We start from the raw sequence: 14,442 nt of genomic DNA, 5'->3' as shown, positions 1-14,442 counted from the left end.
TACTCAAGCAGATTATCAATAAATTAATTACTAGACACTCACTTTCTCTACTACTATAAGACCATAAGACAAAGGAGCAGAAGTCGGCCATTCGAGTCTGCTCTGCCATTTTATCATGAGCTGATCCATTCTCCCATTTAGTCCCACTCCCTCGCCTTCTCACCATAACCTTTGATGCCCTGGCTACTCAGATACCTATCAATCTCTGCCTTAAATACACCCAATGACCTGGCCTCCACTGCTGCCCGTGGCAACAAATTTCACAGATTCATCACCCTCTGACTAAAAGAATTTCTTCGTATTTCTGTTCTGAATGGGTGCCCTTCAATCCTTAAGTCATGCCCTCTCGTACTAGACTCCCCCATCATGGGAAACAACTTTGCCACGTCCACTCTGTCCATGCCTTTCAACATTCAAGATGTTTCTATGAGGTCTCCCCTCATTCTTCTAAACTCCAAGGAATACAGTCCAAGAGCAGACAAACGTTCCTCATATGTTAACTCTCTCATTCCCGGAATCATTCTAGTGAATCTTCTCTGTACCTTCTCCAACGTCAGCACATCCTTTCTTAAAAAAGGAGACCAAAACTGCCCACGGTACTCCAAGTGAGGTCTCACCAGCGCCTTATAGAGCCTCAACATCACATCCCTGCTCCTATACTCTATCCCTCTAGAAATGAATACCAACACTGCATTCGCCTTCTTCACCACCAACTCAACCTGCAGGTTAACCTTAAGGATATCCTGTACAAGGACTTCCAAGTCTTGTCGCATCTCAGAACTTTGAATTCTTTCCCCATTTAAATAATAGTCTGCCCATTTATTTCTCTTGCCAAAGTGCATAACCATACACTTTCCAACATTGTATTTCATTTGCCACTTCTCTGCCCATTCTTCCAGTCTATCCAAGTCTCTCTGCAGACTCTCCGTTTCCTCAGCACTACCAGCCCCTCCACCTATCTTCGTATCGTCAGCAAACTTAGCCACAAAGCCATCTACTCCATAATCCAAATCGTTGATGTACAATGTAAAGAGAAGTGGCCCCAACACGGACCCCTCTGGAACACCACTGGTAACCGGTAGCCAACCAGAATAGGATCCCTTTATTCCCACTCTCTGTTTCCTGCCAATCAGCCAATGCTCTATCCACGTATGTAACTTTCCCATAATTCCATGGGCTCTTATCTTGTTAAGCAGCCTCATGTGTGGCACCTTGTCAAAGGCCTTCTGAAAATCCAAATACACAACATCCACTGCATCTCCTTTGTCTAGCCTACTTGTAATTTCCTCAAAAAATTGTAATAGGTTTGTCAGGCAGGATTTTCCTTTAAGGAATCCATGCTGAGTTCTGCCGATCTTGTCATATGCCTCCAGGTACTCTGTAACCTCATCCTTGACAATCGACTCCAACAACTTCCCAACCACTGATGTCAAGCTAACAGGTCTATAATTTCCTTTTTGCTTCCTTGCCCCCTTCTTAAATAGCGGAGTGACATTTGCAATCTTCCAGTCCTCCGGAACCATGCCAGAACCTATCGACTTTTGAAAGATCATCGCTAATGCCTTTGCTAATGCTACTTCCAATAGTCTTTAAAAGATACATCCTTGAGTGGGGAATATCATCCCTTTATGAGTTCTAGAGTGAAACTGATGTCAAAAACGTGAAACCCACTTATTTCAGATTGAAAAGAAAAAAGGAATAATATGGAATTCTGCCCTTTTGTACATGGAGTAGTAATGATTGTTCTTTTCCCAAATTACTTACTTCAATCTGCTTATAAGGATATGTAATTTATTGTACAAACATCTTCATCCATTTACTATAGCCTAATACCAGGCAAAAATAGATTGTAAACTAAATAACAAAACGTTTGTAGCATTCATAACTAAAAGGTTGAGCTGCTCCTATGCAAAATTTCCAAGCCTTTCATAAAGGCTTACTATCTAAGCCAATTTACATAAAGAATCCCTGCCCATTATCGCTTCTGCTATTCACAGTTTTGATCCACGTTATTCAACTGATTGATTACTTTTATTTTCATCCAAGTCTATCAATACCACTGTTGATGTAACCAACATCCCTTTCTTTGTGTCTTCTGTTACTTTGTGTTCTCTGTCAAAGTCCAGGATATTAGCTGCATGATCTACATATTATAAAGATTCAATCTCAGCTCTGGAAATTTCCTGGTTCATGCGTTCTTGCCAACAATGGCAGAAATGATTGATTAATTCTTCTATCAACCAATTGTAAGAGACCAATATAGATTTTATACACAGATTATATGTAACTATCCTTCATTGACTTAATTTTTCTGAAGAAATCATTTCGTTATTGTAAGAGGTTACTCATTTACCTCATCTGCTGTTAAAATAACTAGTTGACAATTAGAAGACTCTTTGCAGTGAGACATATCCCACACCAATTCCAACTCAGCAGTTAGCAGAGTGTTGGTATTGGGTACCTTGTAGTAAAGAGCTAAAGCTGAAAGTCTGCATTGCACATTAGTGTGCAAAAGATGAAGAACATCAGAATAAGTGAAAGGAGCTTGCATCTCAAATCACACTGTTTGAGGAAATCATGGCTCTAGACGAGACAGCAAGATTCATCACAAAGTTAAAACCTCAGATGATCCCTGCATGGATTACCTGTATTAGTTTATCACAAATACAAAATTATAATGTGGTATATTTAAGAGCAATAAAACTGAACAATAGGAAGATGTGGCCATATTTTGGGCATACTTGAGTTATGCTCATTGGTTATTTTGTAAGGATTAAATAAAGGAATTCAGTCCAAATATCCTTTAAAATTATTTGATACCTTTCATGTTTTCAAAAGCATGTCTATGATGTACAGCATGCATAATTAATCATTTCTGCTGTTCAATCTAAATCATTTTGTGCTGCAGTTCAATGTATTAAAGTACTACTATTAAAACTACTTAATACAAAATAAACTATTTGAATTCAAATATTTTTCTTTAGCTAAGATTACATCTGAATCATTTCCTTATAGCTGCAGTAAATTGTTTAATATAATAGCAATTCATTTCAATCTGAATATAACCCAAGAGGCAATAAATACAGAAAGCCTTTATCCGATATACTAGAATGTTAACATTCTGCACTAACCTACTGTAATCTCCATCATCAATTGCTGTGCCAAATTCAATCAGTCCTTCGTCCAGAGTATAAGAGATAGCGTTCACTCCCTCAGTGACAATGACTTCTGTTTTACCATTACTCCGCTCCAGATCTACAATATCACCCTGTAGACAAAAAAAAATTAACAATAAATGAAAACAGTGTCACTGCTTTGGGGAAGGTAGCAGTGTACATTTAGGTGAGGGAGACAGAATAGTTAAAAAAAAATTTGTAAGGGATTTACTTGACCTGGATCCAGTCTAGTTATTCTGGGCATTTTATATGGAGACATTATCTCATTTCCCCCAATACACATATCATATTGAAGCAAAATGTTGCAACATGTGCAAATGCTAGAATGAATTTACAATGGAAAGCAAAATAACCAGGAAATAGTTAACATTGTTCTCTTTGGAAAAACATAAAAATCAATTTTCAATTGCATGATAACTGAAAAAGAATGCTATAACACTGTATTTCTAGGCACATACCTCTTCACCTTTGAAACTATGAAGGCATTTTATATATTCGGACATGATGAGAAAAATGCCAGTAATTAGAAAGAAAGAAAAATTGGGTTAAATATGTAACAGAACAAGGAAACATGGAACCCTTGGTTCTAAACTGATCTATTCATAAGAAAGATCTTCTCTGAATCCAGTCTCTTGAGCCTGTCAGAATTTTAAATGTTTAAATGGTATCTCTATTCCCTCTATTGAATTTGAGTGATGATAGGCCTAATCCAGCCAATCTCCTCATACAACAGTCCCTCCATCTTAGGAATGAAACTGGTATAAAGGAGACAGAAGAAACTACAGATGCTGGAATCTGGAGCAAAGATAAATTGCTGGAGCACAAGCAATATTTTTTTTATTTTTTTTAATGATACCACACAGAGCTGTCCCTTGCAGCCATGCCGCCCCAGCAACCCCCAACAAACCCGATTAACCATAACCTAATCAAGGGACAATTTTTACAGTGACCAATTAACCTACCTGGTACATCTTTGGACTGTGGGAGGAAACCAGAGCACCCGGGGAAAACCCACACATTCCACAGGGAGGATATACAGAGGCTTCTTACAGAACAGCGCTGGAATTGTACTCTGAACTCCTGAAAGCCCTGAGCTGTAATAGCGTTGTGCTAACCGCTACACTACCACGGCACCCAGGTACATCCAGCATATACCCAGAGTGAAATAAAAGCAATCTAAAATTTTGACAGTGTAAAATAAAAATAATTAATTTGGCAGATATTTTTCAACAAATGAATGTTGTGGAAAATAATAAGATTTCACATAAAAACAGTAAACCCTAGAAGCATTCAGCAAGTAATGTTGACTCTGCTTTCTTCTCACAGATATTACCTGATCTGCTAAGCGTCTCCACCATTTGCTTATGTTTCAAGTATCCAGCATCTGCAGCTTCTTGATTTTCATAACATTTCATAGTTTTGTAATGTCTACAGGTAGACAGTCCTGTAGTAAGTTTTATGTTAGCATCATAAATTGCTGAGATTTGTCTTTAAGACTTAATTTTTAATTACCTTAAGTGGAAACATTGTAATTCGCTCAGGAGAATCAATATTATACCAGACACAAAGATTACCACGATTTTGGGCCACTACCACATCACTGCCAGGTACCCATTGAACATAGGTGCAATAAGTCAAGATCGTTGTCTTTGTATTGTCTTCTATATCAAACAGGTGCAGCTGTGAGGTAGAAAAGAGAATGATTTTATATTCTCAAATTTATGTTTTTTGAAACATGAAGCAGCTGTCTCTTCTCAAATTTTGTGTTTTGATTTTAATTTTAGTTATGTGGTGTGCATTCAAAGAGTGATTATTTGCCTCACTCACACTGCTATTTCTAGGATGTGCAATTTTTTTAAGCAACAGAATTCTAAGGAATGCCTGTCCTTATTTCACTACCCTCACAGATGCATCACATCAATGTCAAGACACTCCATCACAGTCAGTCTCTCATTTTAAAAAAAATCCAAATTCCTTCTCTGCAACATCACAAATCCAATTTAATGCAAATAATTTTTGGATAGAAGAGGCAGAGCAAAGACTATCATGCAGTAGCTTTGTATTCATAAAAGCCAACATTTAATTCAAATTGATTATTCAAATTCTTGCAACAGTGCCTCCTGTACAAATATAAAGCTTGCAGATATTAACTTATTTTACATTCTGCAAAACCAAGTAGCAGAACTTACACCAAGTTTTTTATCTCTGAAAAGCAGCTTGCGTCCAGTTTCATTCAGCTCCAACCAGTCAATTTTTGTATCATGACTTACAGCACCCAAGTTATATCCAGATAACAGATCAACTGGGAAGAAAAGAACCAGAAAATGTGTTGGAATATTTTAAAAAGACATATTCCACCTGCCATCACCCAGTATTATTTCTGTTTTTAATTGCTTTCTTCGATACATCTTTAATTTGCAAAAATTGTAGACCTGCAGCACCTAATTGCTGAAATATTTTTCGTCATTTAGTGCAAAAGCTAGGACTACGAACAATTTGGGACCAAAAGAGGGTGCTAAAGGGTCATTGCAAACAAACGGACATATACCGTTTCTAGGCCTATCACTGCTAAATTCAATATCACCTCAAGACTAATGACTTAACGTTCCTGAACGTCTGCTGTACACCTTCCTTCATGGCATGGAAATAGTGGCAGGGAGAAAAGCACAGGCAACAGAAGTGGGGTGGGATAGATTGTGCAGAATGGATTATGTGTGTGAACTCAGTGGTTGGGGAGTAGATGATGGTTAACGGACAAGTACAGTTTACAGAAAAGTTAAAGTGGACTCTCCTGCATTGGCTACCAAAGGGTAGGCTGGAATCTGCACCTTCAAATCATACTGCACAAGTCAAGAACACTCTGAAGGCATTAGTTCCAAGAATGGCCAATGATGGCCGCTCCCTAGCGCAACATAACTTAATTTCCTGGGCAAAGAGCATATGGGATGATGTCAACTTACATGCAACTGATGCACAAATAACATCATTGTCAATTTGTGCATGGAAATGCCTGGTTAAAGTAGGGCAGGTTAACTCAGAAATACTATTATCCTCTGTGGACAGGAATAATTTTCAGATGCACAATGCTGAAGAAAACATTGCTACACAACTGCTTCAAGAGCTTTTGCCTTTCATTGCATCACCCCTCCTCTTGAACTCAGTTGTGGCAAACCATTGCCCAGATCCGCACCGTTGACCCCTTCTCCCGTCTTCAACCTTCCTCCTCTTCCTGGACACCCCACCCTGATCTTCTCCCTGCTCTAGACCTTTTCATTGCCAACTGCGGACAGGACATTAACTGTCTAGAATTAACACACCTCTCTCCTATTCCAACCTCACTCCTTCCAAATGCTCAGCTCTCCCCTCCCTATGCACTAATCCTAACCTCACCATCAAACCCGCAGATAGGGAGGTGCTACAGTCATCTGGCAAACTGACCTCTACCTTGCCAACGCCCAGCGCCAACTCTCAGACACCTCCTCTTACTTACCCCTCGAACAGGACCCCACTAAGAAACACCAGGCCATTGTCTCCCACGCCATCACCAACCTTATTGACTCTGAGGAACCTCCCATCCACTGCTACCAACCTCATAGTTCCCACACCCCACACCTCCCGTTTCAACTTCCTACCAAAAATCCACAAACCTGCTTGTCCAAGTAGACCCATTGTTTCAGCTTGTTCCTGCCTCACTGAACTCATAACTGCATACCTCAACTCTGTTTTATCCACCCTGGTTCAGTCCCTTCCCATCTACATCCGTGACACTTCATACTCTCTTGATTTTCTCAAGGATTTCAGGTTCCCTGGTCCCCATCATCTTATTTTTATTCTGGATGTCCAGTCCCTATACACCTCCATCCCCCACCAGGAAGGCCTCAAAGCTCTCCGTTTCTTTCTGGACACCAGACCTAACCAGTTGCCCTCCACCACCACTCCCTCAGCCTAATGGAATTTGCCCTCACTCTAAATAATTTCTCCTTTGGGTCTTCCCACTTCTTCAAACAAAAGGGTTAGCCATAGGCACTTGCATGGGTCCCAGGAATGTCTGCCTGTTTGTCTGCTACATAGAACAGCCTATGTTGCAAGCCTACACTGGTAACCGTCCCGCACTTTTCCTGTGCTAATCGACGACTGCATTGATGCTGCTTCCTGCACCCATGCTGAACTTGTTGATTTCATCCACTTTGCCTCCAACTTCCACCCGGCCCTCAAATTCACCTGGTCCATTCCAACACCTCTCTTCCCTTTCTTGATCTCACTGTCTCTATCTCTGAAGACAGCTTATCCACCGATGACTATTATAAACCAACGGACTCTCACAGCTACCTGGACTAAACCGTATCCCATCCTGCTACTTGTAAAAATGTTATCCCCTTCTCTCAATTCCTCTGTCTCCACCGCATCTGCTTTCAGGATGAGGTTTCTCATTCTAGATGTCCTCCTTTTTCAAAGAAAAGGGCTTCCCTTCCTTCACCATCAACACTGCCCTCAACAACACGTCTGCTCTTACCCGATCCTCCAGCCACCCTACCAGGGACAGGGTTTCTCTTGTCCTCACCTACCACCCCACCAGCCTCTGCGTCCAGCACACAATTCTCTGAAACCTCTGCCACTTCCGACTGGATCCCATCACCAAACACATCTTACCCCCCCCCCCCACTTTCTGCTTTCCACAAGGATCGCTCCCTACGCGACTCCCTTGTCCATTCGTCCCTCCCCACTGATCTCCCTCCTGGAACTTACTCTTGCAAGCGGAACAAGTGCTTTACCTGCTCCTACACCTCCTCCCTCAGGACCATTCAGGGCCCCAAACAGTCCTTCCAGGTGAGGCGACACTTCACCTGTGAGTCTGTTGGGGTCATATACTGTGATTGCTGCTCCCAGTGTGGTCCCTAGTATATCGGTAGGACCCAACGTAGATTGGGAGACTGCTTCGCCGAGCATCTATGCTCTGTCTGCCAGAACAAGTGGGATCTCCCAGTGGCCACCTATTTTAATTCCACTTCTCATTCCCATTCCCATTCCAATATATCCAGCCATGGCCTCCTCCACTTTCGGGATAAGGCCACACTTAGGGTGGAGGAACAACACCTTATATTCCGTTTGAGAATATAACTCCAACCTAATGGCATGAACATCGATTTCTCAAACTTCCCAGTAATGCCTCCACCCCCTTCACCATTTCCCATCCCCTTGTCCCTCTCTCATGTTATCTCCTTGCCCACCCATTGCCTCTCTCTGGTGCTCCTCACCTCCCCCCTTCTTCTTTCTTCCATGGCCTTCAGTCTCTTTCACCAATTTCCTAGCTCTTTGCTTCATCCCTCCCCCTCCAGGTTTCATCTATCGCCTAGTGTTTCTCTCTCCCCCCTCCCGCCTTTCAAATGTAATCCTCAGCTTTTTTTCCTCCAGTCCTGCTGAAGGGTTTCAGCCGGAAACGGCAACTGTACTTTTCTTCCATAGATGCAGCCTGACCTGCTGAGCTCCTCCAACATTTTGTGTGTATTGCCCAGATGTTTTTAAAAGATAAAGTAACTGTCAATTTGAGATTGAATATGCAAACAACAGGAATTCTGCAGATGCTGGAAATTCAAGCAACACACATAAAAGTTGCTGGTGAACGCAGCAGGCCAAGCAGCATCTGTAGGAAGAGGTACAGTCGACGTTTCAGGCCGAGACCCTTCGTCAGGACTAACTGAAGGAAGAGTTAGTAAGGGATTTGAAAGTTGGAGGGGGAGGGGGAGATCCAAAATGATAGGAGAAGACAGGAGGGGGAGGGATGGAGCCAAGAGCTGGACAGGTGATTGGCAAAAGGGATACGTGAGGATCATGGGACAGGAGGTCTGGGAAGAAAGACAAGGGGGGAGGGGGACCCAGAGGATGGGCAAGGGGTATATTCAGAGGGACAGAGGGAGAAAAAGGAGAGTGAGAGAAAGAATGTGTGTATAAAAATAAGTAACAGATGGAGTACAAGGGGGAGGTGGGGCATTAGCGGAAGTTAGAGAAGTCGATGTTCATGCCATCAGGTTGGAGGCTACCCAGACGGAATATAAGGTGTTGTTCCTCCAACCTGAGTGTGGCTTCATCTTTACAGTAGAGGAGGCCGTGGATAGACATGTCAGAATGGGAATGGGATGTGGAATTAAAATGTGTGGCCACTGGGAGATCCTGCTTCTCTGGCGGACAGAGCGTAGGTGTTCAGCAAAGCGGTCTCCCAGTCTGCGTCGGGTCTCGCCAATATATAAAAGGCCACATCGGGAGTACCGGACGCAGTATATCACCCCAGCCGACTCACAGGTGAAGTGTTGCCTCACCTAGAAGGACTGTTTGGGGCCCTGAATGGTGGTAAGGGAGGAAGTGTAAGGGTATGTGTAGCACTTGTTCCGCTTAAGCGGAACTTGTTCCTTACACTTCCTACCTTACCACCATTCAGGGCCCCAAACAGTCCTTCCAGGTGAGGCAACACTTCACCTGTGAGTCGGCTGGGGTGATATACTGCGTCCGGTGCTCCCGATGTGGCCTTTTATATATTGGCGAGACCCGACGCAGACTGGGAGACCGCTTTGCTGAACACCTACGCTCTGTCAGCCAGAGAAAGCAGGATCTCCGAATGGCCACACATTTTAATTCCACATCCCATTCCCATTCTGACATGTCTATCCACGGCCTCCTCTACTGTGAAGATGAAACCACACTCAGGTTGGAGGAACAACACCTTATATTCCGTCTGGGTAGCCTCCAACCTGATAGCATGAACATCGACTTCTCTAACTTCCGCTAACGCACCACCTCCCCCTCGTACCCCATCTGTTACTTATTTTTATACACAAATTCTTTCTCTCACTCTCCTTTTTCTCCCTCTGTCCCTCTGAATATACCCCTTGCCCATCCTCTGGGTTCCCCCCCCCCCGTCTTTCTTCCCAGACGTCCTGTCCCATGATCCTCTCGTATCCGTTTTGCCTATCACCTGTCCAGTTCTTGGCTCCATCCCTCCCGCCCCTGTCTTCTCCTATCGTTTTGGATCTCCCCCTCCCCCTCCAACTTTCAAATCCCTTACTCACTCTTCCGTCAGTTAGTCCTGACGAAGGGTCTCGGCCTGAAACGTCGACTGCACCTCTTCCTAGAGATGCTGCCTGGCCTGCTGCGTTCACCAGCAACTTTTATGTGTGTTGCTTGAGATTGAATACTTACTGTTATTAGTTACATAAACTAAGTAACCTAGGCAAATCAGCTTAGCTAAAAATGATACTACGTATCCATTATACTAATGCATGCCAAGAGAGAATAGGATAAACAGAGTTTAATATATGCAACCCTAGGTTTTCCGATTCCTCGGTGATATTTAGTAATTTTAGATTAGCCTTACATAAAACTTTGTGGGATTTGCACATAATTAACAACATCCAAGTAAAGAACACAAATAGTAAGTTGTATAATTTGCTTGCTAATGAATAATAACAACATCTTGTTTGTGAAGATAAATCTTGAATCAGACTAGATGGGCTTAATTATCTAAATCAATTTTCAGCTGGAGTTTCTACAAATTTGAATGCCTAATAGCTGTAAAATCTTAAAATAATCAGTTCATTGGCGAATGTTGCTGAAAATGTTACTTGATCTATGCAGAATATTGAAACAAATAAGAACTTGTTCTAATGTAAGTACACACACCTTTAATGTCACTGTTGTGAAGATTGTCAGGTTCCTAGCATCAAAAGTACAACATCTGCTTCTTAAAATTATACTGGAATTTTATACTGGGGAAAAATTATTCCTCATCTCTTATATTACATGGAGTGGCTGCGCGTTGTCTACTTCCCAAATTTAGTTCCAGCAAAATCAACAGAAAAATATTTTGGAAACAGATTACAAGGCAGAGCTGCCACAATATTGCACACAACGCACAAGTGACCAAGGATGATTTTTTCATTAGTTATAACAGTAATTGCAAGCCTTACTTTTATACATTTCAGATTTTGGATCAACATATTCCACCTGATAAGATTCTCTTCAATTTATTTTATTTATTTTATTTATTTATTTAGAGATACAGCACAGTATGTGGGAGGAAACTGCAGCACCTGGAGGAAACTCCAGGCGATTATGCAGAGGACATCAAATGTAAAAGAATTTAGGTGAGATTGCAACAGAAGATGCTGGAAATCTAGAGCAATTTATGCAATGGGATGGAGAAGCTCAGCAGGTCAGGCAGCATCTATGGATGGGAATAAACAGTTGACATTTTGGGCTGAGATCCTTCATCAGGACTGAAGATCAGGTGAGAAGAGCAGAGTTGTTTTTTTTTAAAAAAAAGACCCTATCAATACGTCCAAATTACCAGTAAGGACAACCTTCTTTAAAGAAATTACACGTTAATTTTAACATAAATAATGCAATAACAAGGTTTACTGCAATATATTGTATAATCATTCTACATCATAATCAATTTAGAAATGCAAGACACAGAAGGCCACATGGCCCAATGTATTCAGGCAATGTACTGTTGAAAATATCCCCACTTGTCTGGTATGGCAATTTGAATGTGCACGAATGTAGGAAGCTACAGAGAATAGTGGACTCAGCCCAATATATCCCAGTACATCCCTTCCTACTATTGAAAGGGGTGCTGCATCAAGAAGGCTGCATCTACCATCAAAAATAGCCATTATCTGTGCCATTCTATCTTCTCACAGCTCCCTTCGGCAGAAATTACAGAAGTCTCAAGTTTCACCAGTACATTCAAGAACAGCTATTTCCCTTCAACCATTCAATTTCTGAATCTAGCTGCACAACGCTAATTGCTAGCTAAAAGCAACACAGTGACTGCTTTGCACTAAGATGGACTTTTTGCTCTAATTGTGCTTCTTTTGTATAATTAAGCTTAACTTATGCTTCCCTTCTTAATGTTGTGTCTCTAATGCTATGTGCCTGTGATGCTGTTGCAAATACATTTTATCATTGCATCTCTATAAATGTGTGCTTGTGCGTATAAATTCAACTTGACTTGAGCTAATTCAACTTTCCAACATTTCTTTTTTTTTCTTTTTCAATCTTTTTATTAAATTTCAGATTAATATACCTAACAATACTAATGATACAAAGAGATCGCTGTAACATTGATAATGGTTAACATATACAAACATAATTTGAGTGAAATATATAATTCAAGCCTCCCAATCTCGGAGTAATTGAACATGAAAAAAGAATTTTATAAAGAACCCCCTAAACTAAAAAAAACAAAACAAAAACTGGGATGTCCTATTCCTTCGGATAAGAACATTATTTGTCATTAACTCCGCTCCTCCATAGATAAACAAAAGATTATTAAAAAATAAAAAGGTTCTGAAAGGGACAGCTTACATCATATGAAAATGTTGAATAAATAGTCTCCAGGTTTCTTCAATTTTAACTGAAGAATCAACCATACCACACCTAATTTTTTCCAGGTTTAAACATCATATAGTTTGAGAAAACCATGGAAAAGTAGTAGTGGGATCAGAATCTTTCCATTTAAGTAAGATGGATCTTTTAGCTATTAGTGTAACAAATGCAATCAAACAGCAAGCTGAAAAGGATAAATGACCAGCATCTGTCACTGTTAATCCAAAAATTGTAATAATAGGGTGAGGTTTTAAATTGATACACAAAACTGTTGAAATAATATCAAAAATATCTTTCCAATATTTATCTAAAAGAGGGCAAGACCAAAACATATGTGTCAGAGAGGCCACCTCAGAGTTACATCTGTCACACACAGGATTTATATGTCGGTAAAAGCAAGCTAATTTATCCTTAGACATATGAGCCCTATGGACTATTTTAAATTGTATCAGTGTATGTCTAGCACATATTGAGGAAGTATTAACTAATTGAAGAATTTTCTCCCACTTCTCTAAAGGTGAAGCTACCTGAAGTTCTCTTTCCCATTCATTTTTTACTTTATCAGATGTACCTAGATGTATTTTCATAATTAAATCATACAAAACTGCTATTAAGCGCTTCTGATAGGGATTTAAACCTAAAATTTTTTCTGTAATATTAGTTGGATGGAATATTGGAAAATTAGGTAAAATACCATTCAAAAAATTTCTAATCTGCAGATATCTGAAAAAATGTGAACTAGGCAACTTATATTTATTAGATAATTGTTCAAATGACATGAAACAATTATACAAAGATAAATCACGAAAGCATGCTATTCCCCTCATTTTCCATAAGAAAGAAGCTTAATCAATTCTAGAAGGTTGAAAGAAAAAATTTGATATAATAGGACTAGATAAATTCGCTCAATCCAAAAAATTTGCAAAATTGAAACCATATTCGTATTGTATGCTTATTTATTGGATTAATTATTTGTTTATTCAGTTTGGTTAATGCAAAGGGAAGCAAAGCTCCTAAAATAGAAGCTAATGAGAATCCCTGCACAGACTCACCCTCCAGGTTCACCCATCATGGACAATGAATTTCATCCCAATCTTGCGTCCAAAACATTAAATATCAGATATTAATTGCCCAATAATAAAATCTAAAACTCGGCAATGCTAAACCACCATCCATTTTTGATTTCTGCAGATATTTCTTACTCAATCTAGGATTTTTATTATGCCATATATATGAAGAAATTTTAAAATCAACAATATCAAAGAAGGATTTAGAGATAAAAATTGGTACCATTTGAAATAAATACAGAAACTTAGGTAAAACACTCATTTTAATAACATTAATTTGACCAATCAATGATAAGGACTGTGGGGACCATTTAGTTAACAATTGTTTAACATGGTCAATTAAGGGTAGGAAGTTAACTTTAAATAGATCTTTATATTTTTTTAGTAATTTTGACACCCAAATAGGTGAAATAATCAGTAATTAATCCAAATGGTAATGTCTATAAATTGGAACTTGTATATTTAATGGAAAAAACTCACTCATTATTAAGATTTAGTTTATAAACAGAAAAACTACCAAACTGAGCTAGTAGTGATAAAACTGCCAGGATGGATTTCCCTGGGTTATAGATATATAGTAACAAGTCATCTGCATACAAATGATACCTTATGCGTCTCCTTCCCATGAGTAATTCCAAATATATTGGGTGAACCACGAAAGGCAATTGCCAAGGGTTCCAAAGCTATATCAAATAACAAAGGACTTAACAGACAACCCTGTTTAGTACCTCTGAAAAGCCTAAAAAAAAAGAGGGATCTCTGATTATTGGTAACTACAGAAGCCAAAGGTGAATGATCTATCAATTCAATCCAAGAAA

At 40.0% G+C, this 14,442-nt stretch overlaps 1 protein-coding gene across 3 annotated transcripts in view; it reads right to left on the bottom strand.

The window, feature by feature from the left end:
- ift172 (intraflagellar transport 172) overlaps positions 1-14,442 on the bottom strand; it is a 209,920-nt gene that overhangs the window by 112,114 nt on the left and 83,364 nt on the right. For all 3 annotated transcript variants that reach the window (XM_072251419.1, XM_072251420.1, XM_072251421.1), the window contains exons 15-17: positions 5,366-5,478; positions 4,689-4,856; positions 3,132-3,268 (exon numbers count right to left, since the gene is read on the bottom strand). In XM_072251419.1, coding sequence (XP_072107520.1) covers positions 3,132-3,268; positions 4,689-4,856; positions 5,366-5,478 — 418 coding nt within the window. The remainder of the gene's footprint in view (positions 1-3,131; positions 3,269-4,688; positions 4,857-5,365; positions 5,479-14,442) is intronic.

The sequence above is a fragment of the Mobula birostris genome, chromosome 2 (genome assembly GCF_030028105.1).
Source record: "Mobula birostris isolate sMobBir1 chromosome 2, sMobBir1.hap1, whole genome shotgun sequence".
Classification (NCBI taxonomy): domain Eukaryota; kingdom Metazoa; phylum Chordata; class Chondrichthyes; order Myliobatiformes; family Myliobatidae; genus Mobula; species Mobula birostris.
Note: the sequence above shows the minus strand (reverse complement) of the source record. Positions and strands in the feature narration are given on the sequence as shown.